We start from the raw sequence: 27,071 nt of genomic DNA, 5'->3' as shown, positions 1-27,071 counted from the left end.
TGCAACTCCTCTCTTCCTGCTAGCTAAATGGCCCGTGTGTGAGCGCGGTCAGCGAGCTTGTAACACCAGCAATCTCTTACCACATGTTACTACACACATGTCACGCCACTTAGCTATACAACATATACCTAAATGTCTAACAAGCTAACAACGGTGTCCAGGGCGGATTGGCCATCGGGAATACCGGAACAATCGAACGGCGGGATTTGCCGAACTGGCCGGTGGTAACGTTTTTACATTTTTCAATACATTTTTCTTTTTTTTTCATACGCGACCGCCTGGCCGGGTTTCGCTGCAGCGAGCTGTGTTGTGTGGTGTGTGTGTGTGTGTTTAGACCAAAACATACTTCAAGTTGGGGGGTGGGGCCCCTCTAACTTGGACTGATCCGTTTTCCTGACATCCGATTGGTCAAACTTAAGGCGAAAAGAGTTACTTTCAGTCAGGTTGGATTTGTGATGTGAGGTAGGACAGTTTAGGTTTTAGGAGTTTAGGCTGTATACCTGAGTGTTTTGTTCAAATGTTTGCTTTGTAAGCTAATTGTTTTATTTTCATTGTTGCACACTACACTCTATCAGGAGGAGAGAGGAGGAGGAGAGAGGAAGAGAAGGAAACAGACAGGTAGAGGGCAGTGTGCAGGGCTGGGTAGGCAATCATATTAGGCATATCAATCAATCAGATATTTATATATGGATAAAATGCCAATAGTTCCACATACTAGATAATAACTTGACTGAAGCACAGATTGAATTAGAAAATGTTTTATTCTTAGTCATATTTATAACTGATGTTTTCTCATGCATATGATATGTAGCTGCACAATCAGTAAGCAGAGGCAGGGTCCATCACTTCCAACCACTGTGCACATGACATGCTGGTAGTTAGCAGTATACTGTGACTTATGTGTTGGAGATTAGGTTTTGCTGACCTGGTTGTGTTCAGTGCAGTGGTGACTTGCTTATACAACCTGAGGAGGCAGGTGTCATCCTAAAGTTTCTTGAAGGTCTTCAGCGTAATCTGATTCTCTTTATACCATAAAAACACTATTAGAATTAAAATAACTGCAAAACCTTCTGCTTGTGCACCAAGGGCACTTTCGTAAAAGGCCTCTCCGTCTTAAAGTCCCGGCTGAATTTCAGTCCCAGTAGCGACGGTGTCCGATTTCAAGTTAATGAATATTTGTGAGCTGTAAGGGTTTTGTTATCTTGCGACTGTCCCTTCAATCCTATGTGTACAGATTGCAGCTAGTTAGCTTCATTTTTGGTCGTAATTTGAGTATATTTACAGTTTGAATTTCGCACGCCACTTATACAACATCTAACTAAATGTTTTATTAAGCAATAACAGTGTCCGATTTCAAGTTAATGAATTTTTGTGAATTCGAGAGGAATTATAAGAGGCTAGCTAGCTCTCATTGATAGTCTCCGCAGGCTATTAATGCATTATTATTTTATGGTGTTGCAGGCTGGAGCTGTCGAGCACGTTTTGTAGTTCATTAGCCCAAACGGTGCTTTGGTAGACTTTGCGAGGAGTAATAGCTCACGCAGGCCTTAAAAGGCAGGCCGGAGCAGAACACAGGCAGAGCTTGGTCACAAGTCAAAATTTGCAATAAGAATCAATTTTCGAAACGATATTTGACCTCTACATAGTTGATTTCTCACATAAAAAGTCTCAGAAGTGAATTTAATGGTAAAATAGCATATGAACAATGTATACAATTTCTGAGATCTGCACGACCTAGATTCAGAAGACTAACTGATCTCAGGTCAGTTGTGTAGCCTATGCAAATGTTGGGGCGTGACAAACACAGACTAGAGCCAAATGAGGAGGAGCCGCAATAGTTGACGTCAACTATGGGGCTCGTTGAGATTCGCCCGTTTTCAGAGGCAGTTTCAAATAGTGAGATTTGCAGAGAAAAGAGGTGTCAATGGGATTTAGAGGTTCTACGCATGTCCTAGTTAACCACTAAACTGTCATTATGCAACTATGACAAGGTTTTGCATTATATCACCCCTTTAATCCCAAAATTAAGAAGTTAATGGTATCATATTAACAAAATCGTTGGCTGGATAAAGAGACACTTATATGGTCCATTATACGAATAACAATTCCCTACAAATTTACAAAACCAAAAAATAGACCAAGCAGGTAATACTTTTCTTTATTAATAAATGCATTTGTAAAATTATATTTGCATTGAAAATTTGCTATTTCTGTTTATTTTTCTGTTCAGTATTACTTTTCTCTCACAGGGGATTTTTTTTGTATTACTGGTGAAGACGATTCATTTTCTACTTGAAAATGTAATGATTAGGAATGAAAAATAGAGAAGATGAGAAACACTCAGAAACTCTACAGGCTCAGCCATAAAAATGTCAGCACACTTCACAAATCTTGAACTAAGACCTATCCCAAAATCTCAACTTTCAAGTTGTGCTTTTCAAATGTCAACTCCGCTTTCATGTGAAAGCTTTCCTTTTAAAGAGGAACATACTGTACAGTGAGGTGATTGACCTTCTGGGGTCTGAGTGCAGTCTTGCTAAAAATGCTATCCATCCATTATCTGTAACCACTTATTCTATTCAGGGTTGCAGATCCTAGCGGTGTGTAACCTTGAAGCTTTCCTTCATACCTAAGGGCAATTTAGAGTCTATAAAATGTTATGTTACCTTCAAAAGCAATGTAGCCAGAAGTTTGGGCAGGTTTGGTACTGAATCAGCAAGCATGCAAAATGACAATAAATAAAGCATTTTTTATGGCAATAAACAGTTGTTGTAGCCGGAAATTGTAATGCAAAGGGTTGTTATCATGTATTTTTGTGTACAGCACAACAAAGGAATCCGGAGCATTTTGGAATAACAGACTTTCAAACAGTATATCCATCATCCTAAAGAGCAGTGGTGTAGTCTACGTGATACGCAGGTATACGCAGTATACCCACTAAGAAATCTCCAGGATTTCCATATACCCTCTTAAAAATGTGCAATGATACGCAACAACATAGTTTTGTGACATAACTTTGACTTCAGATATTTGTATTCACAAATACGGGGTTGAGTAATGTGACAGCAAACTAAATTAACACTTCAGAACATGCAGAGAGACTTTTCTCATCTTTCATCGACCCGCTGAGCACAGTGAGTTGTGTGTGGGTAGCGGCCGGGGCCCAAATGCTTCGCCTACACTAACGCCAGTGTCCTCCATTCACCGCACATTTAAGACAAATATACATAGCCTATTTTATTTTGTCCTCGTTGCTTTGGGGTCAAGTTTTGTGATCCAGGCTTAGGTCCCTGATGTCAAAGCCTCTTACTGCTTTATATTCCATTATATTTTTGATATTTTTTGAATGCCATTTGTGTTTTCCTTCTCATAGGATAAATGAAGGTATTCCCAACATAAATTGGTGCATAAAAGTTTATCAGAATACAGGAAATGAAGTCTTATAACCCTGGGGGAGGACACCCAGACCCCACACTTTGATATGTCCCCCCCCGAGAGTTATAGTCTTTTAAGTTCATAATGTTTCCTTTTATAATCCCATGCCACAGGTCAGCAAGGAAACACAATCAGGGGAAGCAAAAAAAAATTATTTGTACTAAAAATACCCACATGATTTGAACAACACAGACTGCTAAAACCTTATACTAATTTCAGCTGAACTTCAGCATTTTTCATTAAAAGAGGACTATGTATTTTGTCATCCATTTCTTCTACTGCAGGATTGTGCAGCAATGTGGGAAATGGCCCATTAACGTTCCTTGGTTTCCCGCGGTGCTAGCATTTATCCATGCTAAATCACAAAGGAGGGTGGGGGGCGTTTTCCTTCCTTCCTGTTCCTTAAGGTCTCCGAATAGGTTATGTAACATTGGTTGGGTACTCTGCGTACTGTTAAATGTACTGTAAGTGTTAAGTGTATTATTTATACATTATGTATTATTTACATTGCAATATAAATGAAAACATAACTTAATTTATTAATATCAGGGAACATGCCTGCCACACTCGTAGTTCCCCGGTAACTAGACCACCAACTACCGCTGACATGATGGAGTACCACGACCTGCAGCTCGCGGTGCTCTCTACCCAGCACACAGTCACGTTTTCTGGGGTAACTGAACCACCAACTACCTCTTACCTGAGCACCACGACCAGCAGCTTGCAATGAAATGTGAAAAGTGCCAGCATTCTCTGTACAGCCTGGAACACTGCATTTACGTTCGTGGTTCATTTTCAATATCCTTGAAAAAACTTCCAAACTTTCTTCTTTGTAATTCCCGTGGAAGTACACAGAGCAGAGAGCTAAACAAGTGTCTGAGATCTAAGTGACCTACATTCGGAACACCAGCTGGTCTCAGACCAGTAGTCTGTATGTAAATTTTGGGGCGTGACAAAGGTACAGACCAGAGCCAAATAAGGTACAGCCACCGAGTTGACATCAACTATTAGCTTTGTTGGGATTCGCAGTCTCTTCCAGAGACACCTGCTTTTAAAAGTAACGAGTAAAGTAAAAAGTTACTTTCCATAGGGAGTAACTAAGTAAAGTAAAGGATTACTTTTTTAAGAAGTAACGAGTAACGAGCAAACTACTTTTTAAAAGTAACGTCCCCAACACTGCATAGGAAGGAGGTGTCAATGGGACTTTGAGGTTCTCTGTATGCCCATTATACCCATTGAACTGTCGTTATTCAACTATGACAAGGTAAACTCGGGTTTGCATTTTATCACCCCTTCAATGTTTCGACTAAATCATGTGGCGTTATCCATTAAAGTTAATATTACAGTTATAATAAGCTAAACTGCCAGCTGAACTAGTATAGGTACCCACAAACACATTTACTAACCTGTTTTTTTTGCATTTTCATTCTCAGACTCTCTTGGCCTCTATGGAAGCAGAAAAAGGTGATGTAGTGGAAGGGTGGTGAGGTTAGAAAGCCCATTTTGGAATATTTTACTGCCATTGGCAAATATTAAGTATTTGCTACTTCTAATCTTCCTCTTTCCCTCTCTGTTAAGTCTGTATAGTGGACCGTAGGTATGCATTCTTGCTTGTAGGAAAATACACTACATTCACAGCTGGTGTAAATGTTTACTCAACACATTAACAGATCGGCTGCAGGCTTCCTTCACAGATTCTTTTGATAAACATAAAAAGAGCCTTGGATATTGCACTGGCATAGGGTTGTTACTGTTTCTGATAACCACACTGTTCAAAACACTGCCTGGTACAGAGCTTACAACATATAAATCAGGCTCAGCTCACTTCTTAACTTGAAGCTTTTTTGTGTTTAGCAGTGGAACGGTTGAAGTACTTCACTTTTTTTTACACTGAGTCATATTGAAGTTGATTAGCCTAACTCTGCGTCAAAAGGAATTTAAACTGAGGGGAAAGCTGTTCTGAAGAAGTGAAAATATCCCCATTATGATACCTATTTACACTGGTTACACTAGGAAAAGACTCAAATCAATGTGAAAGTTTAATGGGGGAATTCAGGTATGTAGCATGCCTTGTGGTTGTCTGCCCCAGAATTTCAACTTCTCTTGAATACAGAACTCACAACACACTGATAGAGGACCATTTTTTTCTTTGTCTGAGGATGTGGTCCATAACAGTGTGGTGTTTCTCCCCACCCATAAAGCTACTTCCTCTGTGCACGTGTGCAAAAACTCCCTCCCTCCTCCTACATGTCTTCCCCTTTTTGTATTTCGTCTCATCCCTTCACCGCTGTCAATGGCAAGTCATCTTAACCAGAACCAGACAGTCAACAGAGAGAAAAAACACTGTAGTTATATTTTATTATATTGGCTGATAATCATCTATTGTAGTAATCATTTAAGAGTATAATGTGGGACTGTAGTGGCTCGGCTGCATGTGAGCAGCTCTGAAGAGTCTCTTCTGAAGCTTGTCCTCTGACCCACCTGGACTGAACTCTGCCAAACTTGACGCAGCTCTCGAATGTGTCTGAAACTCTTCACCCACTGGACAGCTTTGTTTTACAATCAAGACTCATCTCTCTCAAAACATCAGGTGAGGTCATCAATAATTGTCAATTCTGGGTTTAAGATGTCTGGAAATTATACTGGACACAAAAAGTAACACTGAAAAGGTTAACAGAGTGAGGTATTTTTTTTTTTTTATTGTTTTGCGAACAGGGTGTTTAAGGTCTTCATTTAGTTTGAAACCTCAGATTCTTTGCTTGTTTTATTTTCATCCCATGTGGACTGTTGTCAGCGGCATGCTCAAGGCTGTGTGAGTCAGAATAGCAAAAATAATTAGTCTAGAAATGTTGATTCTCTGCAGGGTTGAATGTTTTCTGTGGTTCTCCCACAAGTGCTGATCTCAACAGGCTGGAGAGTGCAGAGGAGAACAGCTTGACAAGAAGAAATAGTGGAAAATAACAGGAATATATTGCACAGCTGGACTGTGATACCTTTGAAACAGCTTTGGTATTAGGGAGGCAAGCTATAAAACTTAAAATAAATAATGTTTCCTTTTTTCTTGGAAAAGAAGATTTGGCATGTGCACAATACCGCTCTTTGAAAGCCTCACTGGTGACAAGGCTGTGTAATAAGAACCAGGCTTAGTTCCATTTATAATACAAACAAACACATAGTTGGCTCAGATGGATGAAAGGACAGACTGAAGCTTGGACCAGCTGTGTAATGTGTTAGGCTTATGTCATAAAATAGAAACAATGCTTTACATGTGAAAACAAGAACCCACATTAATTGTAAAAAGCATAGATGAAAGAATGTAAGTAGAACCAACTATTCAGTTTTTAGGCCCATTGTTAGTAAGAGGGGAAAATGTATGGTTAGCAACCAGACAGATGACTAAACAACAGCCAATGAACATTTTTAGAAACGGTATCAGATTTAAGAGCAAAACTTTCCGAGATGACAGTCAGTCTAGTTTCCCAACCCACATTATTTAACAAATCCTATGAATAAATTATTTAATCAAACCCATTTACACATGCACGCACCTGCACACATACACACAAAGACTCACACACACACACACGAGGGGAAACATTATCGTTCACTAAAGATGGTCCGACTCTAAATGGCTTCTCCATTATTAAGTTTGGATTGGAGAGCCTATCTCTGTCCAGACGCTAATGGCATTAGTTGCTTCCTGAGCCTATAAACACTGCTGGGCCAAGCCTAAGCGATAGAACAGAAGGTAGAGAAGAAACAAATATCAAAGAATGGCACTGTAATGCAGAAAAATAGACACAATATAGAGAACAGAGGTTTCCTTTCCTAATGCAATCTCAGAGAGAGACATAAAAATCTTCAATGATGAAATGTAGGGTAACACTTTATAATAACCATCGCTAATAAATGGTAAATTGATAGTTATTTTACTGTTAACTAACAACAAATTGATAATTAATACGTTTTACTAATTATTAGTTATGCTTTAATTTATGTTATTTTAAAAGTTTATTGTTGTTCACATCAAAACATTTTATATATTATATTAACTTTTTGTAAATGATTAAGAAATCGTTTGAGAACCATCTGTAAACATAATTTGGATGTCTAATGTAAAGTTGCATCTGAAGACAATAATACCTTGTTAATGGTTAATAAAGACTGCAAAGCATCTATAAACATTATTTAGATAGCTATTATCAGTGCTCAAATAATAACATAATCATCTCTTTTATTAGATCGCCAAATAAAGATCTGGGGCCAAATTAATGTTACTTGATGCTTTATAAACCATTTATTAATTATTACCTTATTAGTTGCAACTTTATAATAGCATTCAGATAATGTTTTTAGACAGTTTATAAAACAATTATTAACCACTGCCAAAGTATTACCTATCTATCTGAAGTTATAAACTTATTTGTGTATGTGACACTAAACTAATGATAAAATAACATTAATTATAACATTATTAATAATGAGTAAAAAAGAAAATTATAAATCATAATTTCATTGTCTTTTAACACTAAAATATCTATTAACTAAAGATTAATTAACTATCAATTTACCATTTATTAGTGATGGTTATTATAAAGTGTTACCAAATGTAGCTGTGTCATTACATAAAATGATGTGATTGGCTAGAGCGGAGTCATTTATAAAGGAAAATGCATGACCTTTTTGCCACACAGAGCAGTTGAAGCAATAAGGAGGGGATTTTGGCAATCACAGTTTCTGTTTGTACCGTGGGTGCAAACTGTTATCGTCAGGGAGAATGACTAAGCCTGTATCTTCTCTAGGGGGGGAATTCGACTCTCTGCCTAAGCACCAGAGCCTAACTACCTCATATTCAGAAATATCAGAGGAAAACCAAATGATTTTATCTCTTTAGCTCGTTGAACCACGAAATAGGATGGGGGATACAAAATGTCCAAGCTGTACTATGAATTTTTTATGGTATTGAGTAAGCTCATGTTGCCTGTGTCACTTTTACTCAGTCAAACTGACAAACTCTGAATGTGAAAGTCTTTTTTTACAGGTGAATTTCTAACCAGGAAAGTGAAAGAAAACTAAAGGAACAATGAACGTCACAGTCACACCACCAGCAACAACCATAAACTCAACTATGTGTGTTCAAATTGGCCAGAGCGCCATTAGTGACTTCCTGATGTCTATTTACATCCTGGCTTTTATCTTTGGTTTGATCTTCAACGTGCTGACCCTGGGCCCCATTTGCCAACAAGTGCGGCGGCAAAATGTTTTGGGCATCTTCCTGCTCAACCTGTCCCTCTCCGATATGTTATTCATCTTCACTATGCCCCTTTGGATCAATTATTACATGCAGGACCACCACTGGAAGCTAGGTGCTATCTCCTGCGGCATAGCTGGCTTCTTCTACTACTCCAACATGTATATCAGCATCTACCTCCTCTGCTGTATCTCCGTGGACCGCTGCCTAGTGGTCACCTACCCACTCCGCTTCAAGACCCACCGTACATCATGCTACGCCTGGGCACAGTGTGCCACTGTTTATGTTGTAGTGATGGCGCTACACATCATGGTACTGGTATATGACAATCTCGCTGACCCCCATGATGAAGAAAACAACAATGACCGTTGTTATGAGACTTACCCCATGCAGAAACCTGTCGCCCTGTTCAACCTGCTCAGAGTGGGCATTGGCTTCCTGCTGCCCCTGCACGTGTTGGCAGTGAGCTACTGGAGGGTGCTGGCCACTGTGGGCCAGAGTCCCGGCCTGAGCGCCCAGGCGAAGAGGAAGGTCCGCCTGCTGTCCTTTGGGGTGATTGGGATCTTCTCAATTTGCTTTGCTCCATATCACATTCTCCTGCTCATACGGTCACTAGTCTTCTACAGTGATGACAAACTAGATCCCCAAGGAAGTTACTGCCAGTTTGAACAAAAAATGCACTTTTTATTCTCATGTACGCTGGCACTGTCCAGTCTGAACTGCGTGGTGGACCCTGTGCTGTATGTGTTGGTCAGTAATGGAGTCCAGGAGGAGGTGAAACTGTGCTGGAGGAGGCGTAAAGTGACACAGGCAGGGAACTGTACTTTTACTTCAAACAACAGAGGAAAGTCTAATACTAACTTAATATGACAAGTAAGCTGTATTTGGGTGGATAAGTGCACCTGTGCATTTGCATGTGTGTGTATGTGCATACACGATTATGCAAAATACTGTCGCTGTTTTGTTTTTTCATCAGATCATTGAGGGGTGACCCTTTACAATGACATTGAGTCTGGTTTGTGGCTGTTTAAATGCAAGTCTGCATTTTCAGAGTTAGCGAATAAGAAGCAGAAATATTTACATCCCATAATCAACCCTTTGTGTACAGACAATCAAACATTCTTTGAGAGAACCACATTGTCGCTATTTTTTTCTTTTTCTTCCTCATATCCTGCACAGAGTAGAGGAGTGGGTTGAGTAACATCTCAGCTGTAATTGGATTGTATTCCCAGGTAGGTTCTGCTTTCCCAAGAGTTCTTCAGTGGCACTTCTGGTTTGTAGCTGGACAGTGCTGGAGTTGAAGAGCACTTGTGCCTTCTTTCCAATCTATTCAAGGATTTTGTGATTGTGATTGCATGATTGACCCTGGTATAGCTAAAAGTGCCACAAAGAAGGCATTTATTAGCATGACCTTGTGCCTTTATTGTCTAACCGTCAATGGAACATGTTGAATGTAAAAAAAAATAAACCAGTTGTTTGAGCAGATGCTCAAACTCGACTTTTAGGTTGTTTATGAAGAAAACTTGATGATCAATTTGCAGTACGTATTTTATACATTTCCACAGGGATGGAAGGCCTTAGGAAATAATAAGCCCATGCGTGTGTGCGTTTGTGTGAGAGTATTCGCCAAAATGTCTAAAAAAGGTGAAAAAGACAGGTATAGAAGACAGGTATAGAAAAAAGAAAGAGGGAGGGAGAAAGTGAATTGACAACATACTGTTATGGCTTTGTTTTGTATTTGATCCATTATTCATACAGTGGCTCTCTCATCCATCAATAGTGCTATAGTGCATATCGATACATCACCAACTAGGCACTTGGCACATAACCAGCATGAACCCTGAGGTTGTTAAGGTTTGTTCAACATGTTCTTTCCTTTAAAAGCCTTTACTGCTGAGTCATTAGTCAGTATATGGAGACAGGGTGTATATAGCATATACAGCTGTCTCCTGAAAATCCCACTCATATAATACTAAAATATTTTATTTTAGTGCAGTACGCTTTAGTGGAAATGTGACTGCTGCCTGGATTATGTTAACTGGCAATATTTCTTTTGCAGTCCATGATGAGCAGGGATAATGTAGTAAAACAAATGAAATATGTTGCAAGTGAACATTTTGCATCTTTCATTAAAATGTTTCCTTATTATATTGATAAAATACGAGTGGCATAACTTTCTTTCAAACTGTGACTTTCTTTTAGGGGGACTGGGTTGCCCTCAAGCTCATTGTTGCTCAATGTTAAATACTTGAAGGATATGGTTAGTAAATTCTTTATTATTCTTATTTTCAACAAATCCCATAAAAAGACCAAACCCAATGAATGAATACATACTATACAAGTGTAGTAGTGTAGTGTAATATGTGTAGTCAAGGCCTGATATGCCTTATTCCTCTATGCCTCTGTTGTTTTCCAAAAACTATTTAAAAAAAAACCATCATTAATGAGCCATGAGCAAGAAACGTGTTCCTTCATTATCATGAACATGGGCAATGTAGTTTATTTTGAGTCAATTCCACATAAATTAGCCTGCTGCCAGAAACACTTACTAGAGCATAGTATGTGTTAATCCCCCGCTGAAAATAGTCCTAATAACAAATGCAAGATTTACTCCTGTTGAGTAATGTTTTCTAAAAAACTACAGTGCCCACCTGTTTTAAGAATGTACATATTTGTGACCTTTCAGGTTTTACGTGTTCAGGAACAAATGGGCCACAGACAGTTTAGGGAAATTCTAATGCATTTTTAGTTTCGGTCCGCTCGTGGGATTTCTTGACAAAAAGGAAAATATAGAATAATGCTAGCCTTGCAAAACAAGCCACGGCTGGGAACGATTCATCTGCCACATCAGATTCTGGGGTTTCATCAGGTCAAGAGACAGCTTTGCTTCGTGGACAGTTAAGTGAAAAAAAAAAAGAAGAAAAAAATTATATAAATTCACGAGAGGTTCCCAAAAGATGTCCTTCCCTCCCTTACTCGATTATTTCACCTCAGTACTCTTTCCAGTCAAAGTTTGAGGCAATTTGAACAAGCACTACTTGAAAAAGTGATTGGATTCCATATTTGCAAATGATAAAAAACATAGTCAAGTTTAAATAAATTATCCAAAGCTGCAGTCCATCATCCAGTGGTATTAGACCCAAGATATTACAGGTCTTTTTCCCTAGACTCAGCTTTTGATGAGCTATCTCAGGCTGTAGCCAGACTCCGGAAAATCAATATGGTTTCATCGATTAGCTGTTCCAACTCAAAACGCATTGTTGGTCTAAATGCATTAAAGCTATTCTTAGCTAAGTTATTATAGCGTTGATGTGAGTATTGTGACACATACAAAACAGCACTCAATATAAAGTAATTTTTTATTTCCCCTTCCATGATGAGCAATCCCTTCTAATTAATATTTAAATTGTTGCTCTCCTGTTGCCCGCTGTGTTGTTAAGTGTGTCTTAAATGAAACACTGAGTCTTAATTATATCAAACTCAATTTGTCTAAATCCTAAAAGTCCCAAAGTAGTTTATCATTAGATTTGATATTTCATTTGCAAAACAAATGTAATTGTCACTGTGTAATGTAACTACAGTCATGCAGGCTGCCACAGTTGAATTGAATCACCTTATTTAAACCTAAGTCATAAATGTTTTACCTTTGATTTGTGAGTGTACATTTGTGTTTCTTGTACAGTATGTGTTCAATAATAACGGCTACTTTATTAGGCAGGTGAATGGTGAGTGTTTCGTACGTTTTGCCCACCCCATTTACAAACAAGAGGGTGGTAAAATGTTAGCAACACAATTTAGTATAATGCAGCCCAGTACAACGCCACACTAACATCTAACTGCTGTGTAAAGGTAAAATATGTGGCTGACCTGTTGTACTGGATTGCAATAGATTATATGCATTATACACACACACACACACACACACACACACACACACACACACACACACACACACACACACACACACACACACACACACACACACACACACACATTCATGTATGTATCGGTGAAGAGTAAAGAAAATCTACTTGCAATAGTTTTCAGGCTAACATTTAGGATGTGTTGTAAGGATAAAAGTTACAAAATAAAAACACAATTTTCCTCCCCACAGTTTTAATTCACAGACAGAAATTAAAAAAAACTGAACATGGCATATACACCTGCTTAAATATAAAGTATGCCTTTGCAGTGTGTTTGCACATGCAAGTGGTTAAGTAAAGCAGACATAACCACAAAATTATTTTTTAGTTTTTCTCATTTTCGTGCTCAAAAACACATAAAGAAACATGAAAACCAACATATATCAGTGCCAGTTATATGGCCAATTACCATAAACCACATACATTTATCAAAACAATATATTGTTTTAAATAACAACAAAGCATAATTGTGATTTGCAAAACAAATCACAATGTGTGATTACATTTTTTTTTTTTAAGGATTAGCATGCTCTTCATGATATCTGAACTATGGATTTACACTGCAGCAATATTTGGTATTGCTGCAGTGTAAATCCATAGTAAATCCAGTCATGGTGATAATTTCATGGTTCAGTTTACTCAAAATAATTGCCTTCAGTTTTTTTTCAATATCTTCTTTTAATTTGACACCTTTTCACTCCACTAACTTCACTTGGAAAACTTGTCACAGCACATCATTTAAGGTGTTTTAAGTGACAAGTGGAGTCCAGGGGAAAAGCATGTCTAAATCCTCACTCTAGAGAGCTTTGTTTGTGCAGCTCTCAGCCTTATCCAAATAATTGAAGTGGCCGAGAAAAATTGTTCCAAATAGGGCAAAAATACCTCTTGTGTGTTTTCTTCTTCTTTCGTTTGCACTATGCATTGCAAGATTTCTGACAGCTCAGTATAAAGGCATCATCTGCTTGTTACTGATGACTATGAGAGGCAGAATAATAATACTGTATTATTGGATTTTTACATCCGCAGTGCAATAATTTTGCTTTGATTACATTGCACAATATGTCTGTTCTTTGTTTATTTTGGTCCTTATAGACAAAAATTATGAAGATACGTCTCCTTCTGTTTTAGAGTCCAATATGACATTACACTAATGAAACTAATGAAAAATCTATGTTGTCCTCAGAAAGTCAGCTGGATATGTTGCCGCCATAGACTGTATAAAATATGGACATAGTCTCTAATAAATATTTTTAAGTTAGGCTTTATGTAAACGTTACATTGCCTGTAGGCAAGTCATAGATCAGAGTCTGCTGTCACAGCGTCTTGGAAAGCTTCTTTACTATCTTTAGTCTATATCCACAACATTCCACTTCCGGGATTGCTCTGTTGCCGCTGTTTCAGTCGGATATCCGTTACCTTCTGTTTATTTATTTTTTTGGAATTTTAAACTCCGGTCAATTTATGAGGACTATGGCTAACCTTTTCTCAGATCTCTGAAGGGAAAATCCAGACAGCTAGATATACTATCTGTCAAATCTGAGTTTTCCGTTGCACGACTAAAACAACTTTTGAACGTACACATGTCCTTCCCGAGGCTATTTTTGCAGCGGCACCGCTTAGCGCCGCCCAACACAATTGTGTTTGGTTTAAAGAAATGCCAATAAACTAGAGCATGTTTGTCTCCCATCCAAGAATGCTGGGTGGACTAGCCAGACCCTCCTTCGCAGCACTGTGGAGGAAGGTCTGGCAAAGCGAGACTATACCACCTTCAACCTGCAGTCGGAGCTCCGGTGGGGACCTTTATATTCCAACCTCACACAGACATCTTTTGTTCAAAATATTATCCCTCAGTGCATGCCAGTTTAAGTTAACTGTGGCTAACATACGCTTCCGTTAGCTGGGCGTCGTGGTCCAAGGCTAATTCCTTCCGACCCAGTGTCCACTTGTGGTACTGCAATGGGGTAAAAAGCATTTTTCCCATAGACCACCAACATAGATGTCTATTCGAGGTCCAGAGGGAGAAACACTGTGCTCTTCTCAGTGGTTTAAAGCGGGCGGGGCTCAGCGAAAAAAAAGCCATGCATCAATCAAAGATGTCGCAATATTTGAATCAAATGTGACGGCAGTTAAGAGGTTTGCTTATCTCACCACTACTGTCACTCAAATCTGCACCCACAAAGTAATGAGTCTGTTGAGGATGTTTTTTTTTTTTGTGAACTTAAACTTTAATAGCTGCTTATAGTCATTTATATTCAATATCATACAGAAATACTAAATATTTCAAACCAAGTTGCAGGGGCTTTAACTGGATTGACATTGTGCGTGGCATTACAGTAGCGGAAGGTAAACATTTAAAACAACTTGACTGCCCTTCTTAAAGGGGCTGTACTTGATATTCAGCATTAATATAGCAGCAAGCAAATATTTGCTATGTAAAGATATAGTAGAGTGATGGCGCCCTGAGCAGAGAATTAATTCACACTCCCTCTGTGTGTGTAATCCAAATTTCTCTGTTCTTTGTTTTGAAAGCCGGTCTGGTTGTGGGTGTATGTTAGTGCATGCTGCTGTGAAAAATCTTCGGTACACCACGTGTTGAGGAATGGTCTTTGAGAACCATGTGGGGGCAATCCCACTCAGTATTTCAGGTACAGACCTTTTAAGAAAAAAACTAGGCTAACTCTTACGGATACTTTCCGAAAGAGCATCAGAGAAAAAAATCTAATTGTGTAGAACAGAATGCAGTCTCAAGGTTCACTTAGAGAGAAAAGCCAAGGCAATTGAGCAACAAAGCAAGAAACAGTTAAGTAATCTGATTGTTAAAAGGTGACAGTTGGCATCAGTAGCTTGGCATCAGCAGCATTGGCTAGCCAGCTAGGGCTTATTAGCTTGCACTAAAGCTACACTGAGTATTTCAGTTCCTGCCAGTGGGCTGACCAAACCAATGGGTTTTTGGCATTTTAAAATGGGCTAGTTGGGTTTGTTGATGGACAATTTGCCCTGAGCTATGATAATTTTATTGTGTAATGCATTGTTACAACCCTTTCAGTTAACAGTAGAAAAATATATACTTTATATCATAAGCAGCAATAATAATAATAAAAAAACTTTAGAACTCTCAATGACTAAGTGAACACAATTAATACTGCTTAAATGTAATTTAGATCACATTAGCCAGTTCTTTGGCAAGTCTTTTAAAAAGAGGCATGTTCAAAAATGTACTTGATACACAGGCTTTATCCAAACAAAGAAAGCATTAAGAAAGCATTAATCATACCTGATGGGAACTTAACAGCAATGGCGGTAGCACAGTGATGCTTATTGTTCATGATCTGAATATTAAGTTAATCCTTGTGTCAGTCCTTTTTTTTCAGACAGGGACAAAGCACAGAGACTTCATGTTCATCAGATAATTAAAACAGTTCACTAGTAGCAAACAGTTTGACAGTGGAGCCAGACCATAGGCACTAACTAGCACATAATGACACTAAAATAGCCGACAATATATATAATAATGTATTTCAACATAATACATCCAACATAATGTAGGTGATGTGCAATACAAGAGATACATAACTAATATTTGAAGCACAGACATTCAGTAGCAGCGAGTAAATCAAACAATGACGTTTTTTTTCCTTCCTATGTCCTCCTCTGGGTCTGTAATCCATGTCTGGTGAGAAGAGTTCATCGTTCGGTCAGCTCCCAGAAGTCGAGCGTTTACCTTTAAAGTATAACCAGGCCCAGTGTAGCCACCCCTGATCTCAGCCTCCAGCATGTCTGCTACAGAAGCCCTCAGCCTGAGGATGTATTTATGCCAACTGCTGGCCTTTTTAAAGCTGCAGGATCTGCTTAGTGTCCGTGCAATGCAGCTTGGCTGTCCAAGAAAAACACAGGGATCCCAGTGGATGGCTTAATCTTCTTCTTCATCGTACTTAACTACAGTCTGGTCTGGATCTGCTTCTTCGCCTGTTTGTCATAAGTGGCCTTATTTAACATTGCCTCTGGTGACATTGTACAAGAGAGGAGCAAATGTCTTGAAGACACAAAATGCTGGAAAAGCATGAAAAAAATCTGGTTTAAATGGATATTAAACATTTCCCTAATGTTCTCCTAGACACCTCAGACATTAACAGTGGTGTTAGGGGTGCAGGTGTTAACTTGTGGGTAAGGACAGAGTTCTGGATGTCAGGTGCTGCTACAGTTGTATCATAGCGAGCGTGGTCTAAAATCAGCTCCTAGATGACGCCAGCGGCGTAGACCACCGGCCCTTGGGGGGGCAATGTATAGCTATTATCAGAACGGCCCTCGCGGCCTCGAAACACTACCGGCCACCCGGGAAAAGTCTTGACTCTCCTGATTGCCACTCTGCCACTGGATGACGCCCTTTCCTCCATCCCTTTCTGACGACTGCGACAAGGACAGAGGTAGCCTTTGAGGTGCATGCGCACCTTGCTGTGCAGTGAGGCATAGATGAAGGGGTTGTAGCATGCAGAGCTCATAGCCACTAAATGACAGCAGACTTGTAAGACATTTATGTGGCGCTTCCCTATGATGTGGAAGTCTGGGTCCAGGTCCAGCAATAGGTTCAGCACCTATAGAGTGACATGGAATAATTACATGTAGGTTGAATGCTAATACTTAGTGACTCCATAACTTTAGATAATTTACTCTTGCTCATTTTGGCATTTTTCACTAATCACAACAAATGCAATATTTGCCACTCAAACAACAAATTTATCAACAATTTGCATGACATAATGTTCACAAAACGCTTTAATGAAACGGGCTCCAGGTCTGTGCAATCCTACCGCAATGTACAGTACACTCTGCCCCCTTCTTTCATTATTATGAGAATGAAATCTTAATCTGTTAGGCTCTTGCATGGCTCATTATGGACGTAATGTTGGTTTTGTGGACATGATGTACCTGATGGTGAGGTTCTGTGGGTAATGATGTATACAATTTAATCATCTCAAGCTTCATTCTTTTGTATCACTTCACTGCTGTCCAGTTTATGACTTGCTAGCAGATACCTGAAGAATGTAAACTTAATCTCCCCTCCAGGCCTAACGCCCAAATCAAGATCTTCCACAAATTCCATGGAACAAGTAAGAGAGAAGTAAAGTCGAGCTAAGAATGCCTCACAGTTTGGGTTTAGTTTAGGATCTAACAGTCTGGATCCAAGACTCACCTGCAGGGGCAGCCAACACAGGGCGAAAGCCAGCACTGAGGCCACCAGCAGACAGAAAGTCCTCCTTCTCCTTTGGCTCCAGCGCTGCTGGCTGTTGGAGGGCTCCCCAGGTACTGAATAGCGTTTTAGGCTGACAGTAATGGCACAGTAGGATACGCTGACCGACAGCAGCGGGATCATATAAGAGGCTATGAGAATGAAGCAAGAATAGAGCAGCCGCAGATTGCCACTATGTGGCCAGATTTCCTCACACACTACCAGGTTGATGCCATTGGGTCTCAAGTCCAGATAGTGTGTGTAGAGAGAAGGAGGTGCAGCCAGGGCCAGAGATAAAAGCCAGACACCCAGAGCCACTGCACCACAACCCCATGCAGAGATCCTTCTCCGAATTGGGTGAGCTGAGACAGAAAGGGAAAAATAGCATAGGTAAAAGCATCAGAGCAGCACATTATTCCATACATTAAAGCCACCATGTTTAGATTTTTTTTAAAGTGTAATAACATCTTTCAAATGAAGGTGCAGTCTATGTGTTGATTTCAGCCCATTTGAGAAGGAGTAATCAGCATGCATTGCTGTCAATCACAGTGTCACAGTGTCAATTTTACAAATAGTGGGTTTAAAAAAGACTTCTCATAAGTATAAAAATAATGTGATGTCCCTTACCTACAACAATGTAGCGATCCACAGCAATGGCAGTGAGTGAAAGCACTGATGCAAATACCGTGGCACATTGCAGCAAGGGGACCAAGTGGCAGAGGTGTTTCCCAAAAGCCCAGCCACGGCTGTCAAAGGCATAGGACACAGTCAGCGGAACACAACTCAAACACATCAGCAGGTCTCCAGCTGCTAAGTTACCGATGAAAAAGTTGGTGGCATTGTGGAGTTTCTTGTCAGACAAGATGCAAGCCAACAGGAAGGAGTTTCCAACACCTGCCACGACCACTACGAGACAGTAGAGAGGCAGGAAGAGAGGTTTGAAACGTAGAAGAAGCTCCATGCCTACAAACATGTCCAGGGGGTCACTGTGGTTGAGTCTTTTGCTGCCTTCTTGTCTTTCTTGTTCTGTATTATAGCTGGTGTTACCCGTCACATTGAAATCCCCTTCCATGAAGATATCCATGTCTCTGGAGGCCAACCTTAAAATAAGGGAGACCATAATCAACAATAAATTTAATTAGTACTACTAGGAAGTAACCAAACCTCACATTTGGTATTCTTAAGGGATGATATGAATAATCAATATGCATCATCTGCAGGTGTTCTATTAGGGTTAGGGGGTGTTGTTGTAACAATAAGTATCAAAAACTGAGGAGGATCACGCTGTTGGATGCTGTCCTGCTCTCCTACTTCAATGCCTAACGAATCTATCTCTTTCTCTCCCTGACCCTGTCTTTCACTGGTTGAAGCCTGAAAATATTGTAAACAAATTAATAACTAATTACACTGGTCGGACTGTTCAGCTCTGTTTCAGACTGATACCTCCGGTTCAGGCTGGTCCTTATCCTTAACGCGTGCCTTTTTCAGTCGTGGAAAATACTTTTCAATACTCATCTGGATTGAAGCAGCAAAATTCTGTATAAGAGTAAAAACATGACATATTTGATTCACAGCTGCTATATAGTGTTTTGACCTCAACAACCCAACTGCATTTTACCACAGACTTTAAGTTAGTTAACTTTCTAAAGCAGGCACAATCGCTTGTTTGCTAAGAGTTGCGTCGGTGATTGTGAATGTGTGATTGTGTAAAGATGTTCACAAGATAGACGTTGGGGGCCAAAAACACCAAACACTGCACGGGAGGAGCTGTGTGTGTGTGTGTGTGTGTGTGTGTGTGTGTGTGTGTGTGTGTGTGTGTGTTTGTGTTGTGTGTGTGTGTGTGTGTGTGTGTGTGTGTGTGTGTATATGTGAGCGAGACACAAGTGACAGAGAGATGGAGGAGAGCAGGGAAAGGAAATGCAGCGGAATGTGCTTTAAATAGCGTTTTGAAAAAAAAATAATTATAACGCAGTGTGGCGCACCGCCACACATTAGGATAAAGTGTTAGTGCAGTCATTTTCTCAGAACTTTAAATGATAAAAGTATCTTGTTCTGTAATTGAGAATAATTGAGGACAAATCACGGAGATTAGTATTGTAAAACTATATCTGATATCTTCCCGACTGACATTATTTTAGCAACCTACAATTTGATAGCTGCAGAATCAGTAAGATAATATTTCCACTTTATAACTATCTACCTTCTTGCAGGAAAAGCACTGGTGTTATTACTAACATTAATACACATTTTTAAAATACTTTTCCTGCTATAGTCAAGTCAAAATATGTGCTGTGAAAAAGATCTATATTCCAAAATAAAATGGCCATCTACTAATTTGGATAGTAAGATTTCAAAACCATCATTTGAACAAAGATGAAGGCTCATTTTTTTAAAGAATTTAATAACTCCAGTGCAGCACTGAAAACTGTTGTACAAGTTGTTGTACACTAATAAATTAAAACTAATAGCGTTGTTAAAATTACACTTTGCTCAAACTGTAACAGCAGGGTATTGTTGTAGATATCCATCTTGGATGGACAATGGACACAAAACAACAGGAACATGTTTTAGACCTACATTTTGAGAAATATAAATGACAGAAATCCTATAAGGTAAGAGAAAAGCCAGTGTGTTTGGGAAGCTAAGGGAACAGTGACTAGCTTAAACAGGGTGTTTGTTGATCCGTTTAAGAGTAGGATTGTCTTTTCTATCCACCACCTGCAAACCATATTCTCATGCAATTGGCTTGGAGTGGCTGTTTTTAATAATTATGTTTAGCTTTTGCAGTTAATACTGAAAACACCAAACTGCCTCCATATCAGTAAACCCCTGCCTGCACTTCAAAAGGTTTTGTTAATGTCAACTTCTCTATCTTTTGAAAAAAAACAAGAAAGAAAAATCCTGACCTTTATCCACAGATATGTTTCCCATATATATAATTTATTCTGGTAGCCAAATAGCTTTCCCCTAAAGGTTTTGTTCTATGTTTTTCCTGTTAAATGTCTGTGTGGAAATGCAGTTGAAAGTGTATATTGATTGAAAAATCTCTCAAGAGTTGTATAGATTAAAAAGTGACTTTCTTATTCAGTAGTAAGCTCTGTGAATGCAACATTGTTTTGCAGCAAACTCTCTACTGTCAGATGACAGCTGGCAACCTTTAACCCTCCGGGTCGACCAACCCAAAATTCTGAAACAGATTGTTTCTGGTCTGTCTACATCGATTTATGGTGTGGGGAATTGGCCTACTCTACTGTAGAAGGACATGTTGTAATGGAGGTCATAACCATGTCATGTTTCAGGCATATTTCTAAATGAGTACTAGATGTGGCACAAAATGCGTAAAGTTATACTTCAAACTTAAGCAGTGTATTTAAGCAAACTTAGGTGGACATGTGAGTATTGTTGGACAGTACAAAGGTGGATTATGCTTGTGAAATTGTTTGAGAAGTTTCTATGGAACTCCTTAACTACCAACTTTTGTACCCACCTTTGTGATATTTGGGTGACATATCACTTAGAAGACCCTTTCACATTTTACACAGTTTCATTCTTCCTGGAAATGATCAGGAAAGTGTGTTATGATTCGGTGCAACACATTTTTGGACAAGCTAAAAACAGAAAATGCCACATGCGCCAATTGTGATATTTCATGCATTTATTAGGGAAGCCTGACCCATAGACTGGCCATCACTCATCTACTACCTTTGTTAACTTACTAAAAGCCACCTACTCAGTTCCAGTGAGTAGTGAGGACACTGAGTGCATGTCTTCCTGGGGGTCAGTCATTCCTGGCAGGGCAGGGATTTTTAACAACAACAAAAAACCCGCCAGCCTACCACTGTGTTTTGAATGAGGAAATATCCAGAAAGGCACAACATGATTTGTATTTCCTCAGTGGCATTTACAAACAGCACCCAAATGTTTATGAGTGATAAATATTGCTGCTTATTCAGAAAAAAAGTGACTGGATCAATTAATTGTTTTGTCCTCTTTGTTTGTTTTGAAAGTAGCTTTTACTGACCAAATTCTCCTGGTCGAAGTTAAACATTTGATAGCTGAGTGCATTGTAGATTGAAATGGTATGACTCAAGTGCTTTTAAATATTAAAGCTAATATAGCCTAAGCCCAATTTAGAGTACTACAATTCAGCATAGACTACTTCACATGGACATCTCATTCCGTACATATTTAACTAAGCAGTGCATACAATATCTTGTCACAATATGTTTGCTGCACAGCGGGAAGAAGTACAATTTAATAGGTAAATTCATATCCATTCAGGATATATTAAAATTGTCTTCCCTATTATTTAAGGCCACCTGGTGTCACAAGACGCAACTGACAAAAGTCACAGAATTCCTCTTCTGGATATCTGTTCAAAATGTCATGGCAATCCATCCGATAGTTGTTGTTAAGATATTGCAGTGTGGACCAAAGTGGTGGACCGACTGACCAGGGATGACATAGCCATAACTAGAGCCAAAAACTGAATAAATGGGTGGAGAAAAACCATGAATGCAGATGCTTTTAGGGCAGGAAGGGTCACTAAATGGTTTGATAATTATGAAAATGATGTAAATCATATGCCATGGCCTTCCTAGGTCTCAACCCAATTCAACGCTACTAGGAGATTTTATACCGAAATGTTAGTCTATATCAGGTTGTACCAACTTTACCTGTTTTATTTAATTTAAAAAATCCATGAACATAACTTAAAGGAAAGCATGATTTGTGTGTCCCTTTTTATCAATGGAATGGAGTAATGTCCGACAATCACAGATGTCAAGTAACGAAGTACAAATACTTCGTTACCTTAAAGTGATGGTTCGGAGTAATTCACCCTAGGGTCCTTTGCACCATGACCTCGAGCCAAACACCCCCCCAGAAGCTTTTTTCACCTGGGTCGAACATTGGGAGAGTTAGCTAGAGTAGCGTTATCAGCTGAATAGCGTAGCACAGGGGCTAAGGGACCCACGTTTGTATCTTGTAAGTTACCCCACTAATAATGCCCAAAATGATACCAAACGTCTACAAGTAGTACAAATAGGTTATGCTCTCATAAAACGATGGATTGGAAAGTTTGTAAGTACACCAGAAGTTTATGAACACTTGCCTGCTCTCTTCAGCTCTCTGTTGCTGCTGCTGCTACCTGCAGTTAGACGAGTGCTTAGGGCCGTTCCGATACCCTATTGGTTTGTACGCGATCCATCGTACCTCCACAGACCCGGTGCTAATACAGCACCGGTGCCTTAACGACTGTTATCTACAGGACCGAATAGCAACACAGATTTTGGTGCCTTATTTAGGAGCCACTTAAATGCCTGCGCTTCTCTCTGATGTTCCGAAAATGGACGTTAGAGGGAACTGAAACATCGCCGCACGGGACGCTAGTTAACACTACACTCGACAGCAGTTAACGTTAGCCTACCGTTAGATAGTAGCTGGAGTAAACACAGTTAAAATGCTGACAGCTAAATGGTGTAAAAGTGTGTCTGTATTTCACTGTAGAGGATTCTAACACCAGACTGTAGCTTCCGTTGTCTGAAAAACACAGAAGAGATGTGTCACTTTTTTCAGGCCTTCTGAGTTTGGAGGTATGATTTTAATATAACATTATTATAGTCATTATGGCCTTTAGAAAAATGTGTTTTTGTGGAGGTGGGGTAGTACACTATAGGCCCCTGTGGAGCGGGCTAAGCTTTTGTCCTTAATGGCATTTTTTTCCCTTACATTACTTTAAGTAATAAAGTAACTATCTAATCTAACTTTTATACTTTAAGTAGTTTTGAAACCAGTACTTTTACACTTTTACTTGAGTAAAAAGCTTGAGTTGATACTTCAACTTCTACAGAAGTCTTTTCAAACCCTAGTATCTATACTTCTACTGGAGTAATGAATGGGAATACCTTTGACACCTCTGCTGACAATCCAGTGAGCTTAAAGCAGCTGCAGAATGCTTAGTTTGTCAAAACTGAAACTATGGCTGAGGATTTTAAAATAATAAATCACGATAAACCATCTTATAATAAAGTCTGGTGTTGAGGAAGGTGTTGACAGGACCGCTAAGGTTTACCACTCCATAGGTAAATAAATGATAGTCGATAAAAATAGTTAGCAGATGGATCAATGCCAGTGATTCAATATAAGTTTTAAAGAAAACGTTAGAAAATTCTACATGTCCAGTTCAAAACCTGTTCGCAACCATTACTTGCTCAGCAGCAATCTCCACTTTAGAGGTAGCGTCTCTCAGTGACAGGCTGCATTGTGTCTTTGATTTCTAATTTGTTGCGCACATGTCCATGATCAACAGCAGGATTATGGTTTCCAATTCCCATCTGGTCTCACGCCATCTACATTATCTGACAGCTTAGAAGAAACCCACCCTTGCCTAGTAACGCTGTTGCTAAGGCCTTTGTGGAAACCATACAGACCTTGTAGCTAATTTGTGAAGCGTGATGAGAATTGAGAGCTCTCAAAATGCAAAACAGGAAGAAGAACTCTTTACGAGACTCTCACCCTATTTTTTCTGCTCTCTTTTCCTGTCTGTCTTCACATCCACTCTTTTTTTCCCTGCTCTCTACTGACATTTCCTAAGCACTTTATATACATTTTTTTCCACGAGTCTGCTGAGGCATCCAAGGAGAACAGGGGGCAGAGGCAGGAAACACAAATGAGGTCAAAGTGCATCACATGCAATTCCGATGAGATGAATTAATGGTGGACCTCATTATTTGAATTGGGCTCTGCATTATTTCCACACAAAATGTGTGAAGGTTTTAGTGCAGATCATTTTGGCAGGCAAAAAAGGAAAATCTTTCTTTAACTACTGAGGTGTTTTGTATGAATTGCAGAAATATGGTCTGGAATATAAGTCTGGATCAGATGCTGGGTGCCTTTAGGTGTTTTAAAGTGAGTACGCTGAAGATGTTCCACTGCAACGAGAATGTCTTTCCCAGTCTGCAGGGCTAATGATCAAATGCTGGCTAAATGTTATTATCTTCTGCGACCCTTTCATTAAGAGAGGTCAAAGCCATTCTAATAGCATTGGCTCTGCCAAGGAACAACCCATTACAATTTAAGACGTACTAACACATACACATTTGGACAAGTGCAGTGAGTAGAAAAATCAACAAAAGGTTTTAAGGTTAGCTGTGTTAGGTTGAATGCCAGTTAGCAGAATTTATCAGCTCCACAAGTGTTTTCAAGCACCTTCTTGTGGAGTGTGCATTGTGCATGTGTTACCTTACAAATAGGAAAATAATTGACAGACTAGTTGTCACTGCCATATTAATGCTTGAAGCTTCACCAGTTTTATCCTTTTCCCGATGTCTGTGTTTTTGATTGTTTTTAGTGTGTTATTATTATTGTTATTTTATTTTTTTATGCATTGCTGTTCAGCTTTCAGCTCTACCATTCTGGCAGTGCACCACTACTATCTGTTCATCATTTATGCTGACAGGATGCACACAGATGCTTACTGCCACAAAATGACTTTTGGAAAAATTGTTACATCTCTTGAAGGAAATGGACTTTGTTATGTGGGGAGTTTGTGTACATCTCTATGGGTGTGCTGCTCAACTACATTAAATATCTGGTAGATACAGCACTGTGTATGTTCACGTCCTATTGTCATTTTGTTATTTGTCTATATTTTGCATGCTACTCGTCATGATTTTACATAAAATATTTAATTTAATGAATTTGAACATTTTGTAAAATGTACAATTATGTGCTTTCTACCTGAATATATGTGATTTCTTAAATGATTACAAAATATTACCACATATTTGTAATATGTATGTGCATATACATATCATATACATATGAACTAATGTCGCCTACAGCCTTAAAACATAAATAGGAAAGATGTTGTCTTTCATGTTTTTGCCTTTTTTTTGTGGTCAGCTTATGCTCCTTTTGAAAACTCACATATCCAAGTGCAGATTGCCAGACCTCCTTCAAAGTCTTCAAATGCTGCTAATTGGCATTCATCCTAATTTGGCACCCCTTTATGGCAGTGTTTTGTAATTATGATTAAGTTATTTCACCAATCAGTTTCTTTTCCATCAGGTGTTACATTATTTTGACCAGTCCCAGTATGCAGATTATAAATTACTGGTGATACTTTTGAATCAGCAACCTGAAATAGTAAGTGATTTCAAATAAATCTTTTAATTAGACAATTATGCAAATTACACCACATTTAAAATTACACTTTTTAATTATAACCAATACAAACAAAAGTATAGAGCAAACATTTATGGTAAAGCGTCAATGCTCTGTGTGTGTGTGTGTGTGTGTGTGTGTGTGTGTGTGTGTGTGTGTGTCCTTGTGTGGATGCGTATCTGTAAATGTCAATGCATGCAGTGAATCAGCGGATAGAAATTTTGTATCTTACCTGTGCAGATGTGTAAAATTGTAGATACTTTGAATATCCCTGTGTGGTGTCACCTCAGTTCAGCAAATCAGCTTATTTTCTTTTCTTTGGCACCTTTTTTTCTTCACTCCTTTCTTCTAGTTACAGATTTTACATGTCTAGTCAGAAAGGCTTTCTTGCAGCTTATATAGAAGCCCACTGTGATGTGAGGAGTCAGGCAGGAAGACGGTGTTGTCTCACTCAGCACTGAGTGAAAGTGGCGTAGAGAGAAAGATAAGGGACCCACATAACCTCTCTCCCTGAAATCCTCAAATTCTGCCTCCTCCCACCTATCTCCTTTACTTCGCCTGCATCTACACATACACACACACACACACACACACACACACACACACACACACACACACACACACACACACACACACACACACAAAAACGCACACTGCATGTATCCCTCACAACATGCTGTGGCGAAACCAGTGCAAGCAGCCTATTATTTGCCCTCGGTGGGAGAGGGCAGCCTATTCTTTTTGCTTTAATTGCTGTAAGACAGCCTTGATTGCCTTCTGATTCTTCCACATCTGAGGAGGAAAGAGGGAGAAAATGAGCAACCGTGTGAAAAAGGGAGACAATCATATTTACTGTGTTGTCTCTGGGGAAAATGTCGAGTTATTACAGCAAAAAAAAGATGCATATGCAAATAAGTGAGCAAGGCATCAGCTCAATTTGATAACAAAGAGATATTGTCACATTTTCATGTCAAATCAGTCCTAAATATAAAATCCATAAACACAGTTTTAAAATAATTTACACAAACACATGTGAGGCAGTGAGTCTGTCTATACCAGGCACTTGTGC

The 27,071-nt window shown here is 39.2% G+C and overlaps 2 protein-coding genes across 5 annotated transcripts; one reads left to right on the top strand and one right to left on the bottom strand.

The window, feature by feature from the left end:
* The first annotated feature begins 4,582 nt into the window (after positions 1 to 4,582).
* On the top strand, positions 4,583 to 12,336 carry gpr184 (G protein-coupled receptor 184). 2 transcript variants are annotated; one of them, XM_039793105.1, is made up of 2 exons: positions 4,583 to 6,025; positions 8,464 to 12,336. In XM_039793105.1, the coding sequence occupies exon 2, from the start codon at positions 8,519 to 8,521 to the stop codon at positions 9,554 to 9,556; it is 1,038 nt and encodes a 345-aa protein (XP_039649039.1). In that variant the 5' UTR covers positions 4,583 to 6,025; positions 8,464 to 8,518; the 3' UTR covers positions 9,557 to 12,336. The 2 variants fall into 2 exon arrangements, with proteins under 2 accessions (XP_039649039.1, XP_039649028.1); XM_039793094.1 differs by having other exon boundaries at positions 4,584 to 6,025; positions 8,477 to 12,336.
* Positions 12,337 to 15,825: 3,489 nt separating this feature from the next.
* si:dkey-202l22.3 (7 transmembrane receptor domain-containing protein) lies at positions 15,826 to 26,458 on the bottom strand. 3 transcript variants are annotated; one of them, XM_039793054.1, is made up of 4 exons: positions 26,235 to 26,458; positions 18,464 to 18,936; positions 17,801 to 18,198; positions 15,826 to 17,201 (listed from the first exon to the last, which is right to left on the bottom strand). In XM_039793054.1, exons 2-4 carry the CDS (start codon positions 18,918 to 18,920, stop codon positions 16,845 to 16,847), a joined length of 1,212 nt encoding a protein of 403 aa, XP_039648988.1. In that variant the 5' UTR covers positions 18,921 to 18,936; positions 26,235 to 26,458; the 3' UTR covers positions 15,826 to 16,844. The 3 variants fall into 3 exon arrangements, with proteins under 3 accessions (XP_039648988.1, XP_039648994.1, XP_039648982.1); XM_039793060.1 differs by lacking the exon at positions 26,235 to 26,458 and adding an exon at positions 21,324 to 21,978; XM_039793048.1 differs by lacking the exon at positions 26,235 to 26,458 and having other exon boundaries at positions 18,464 to 19,122.
* Between the last annotated feature and the right edge of the window lie 613 nt (positions 26,459 to 27,071).

The sequence above is a fragment of the Perca fluviatilis genome, chromosome 2 (genome assembly GCF_010015445.1).
Source record: "Perca fluviatilis chromosome 2, GENO_Pfluv_1.0, whole genome shotgun sequence".
Lineage (NCBI taxonomy): Eukaryota > Metazoa > Chordata > Actinopteri > Perciformes > Percidae > Perca > Perca fluviatilis.
This window is presented reverse-complemented; position numbering and strand designations above follow the sequence as displayed.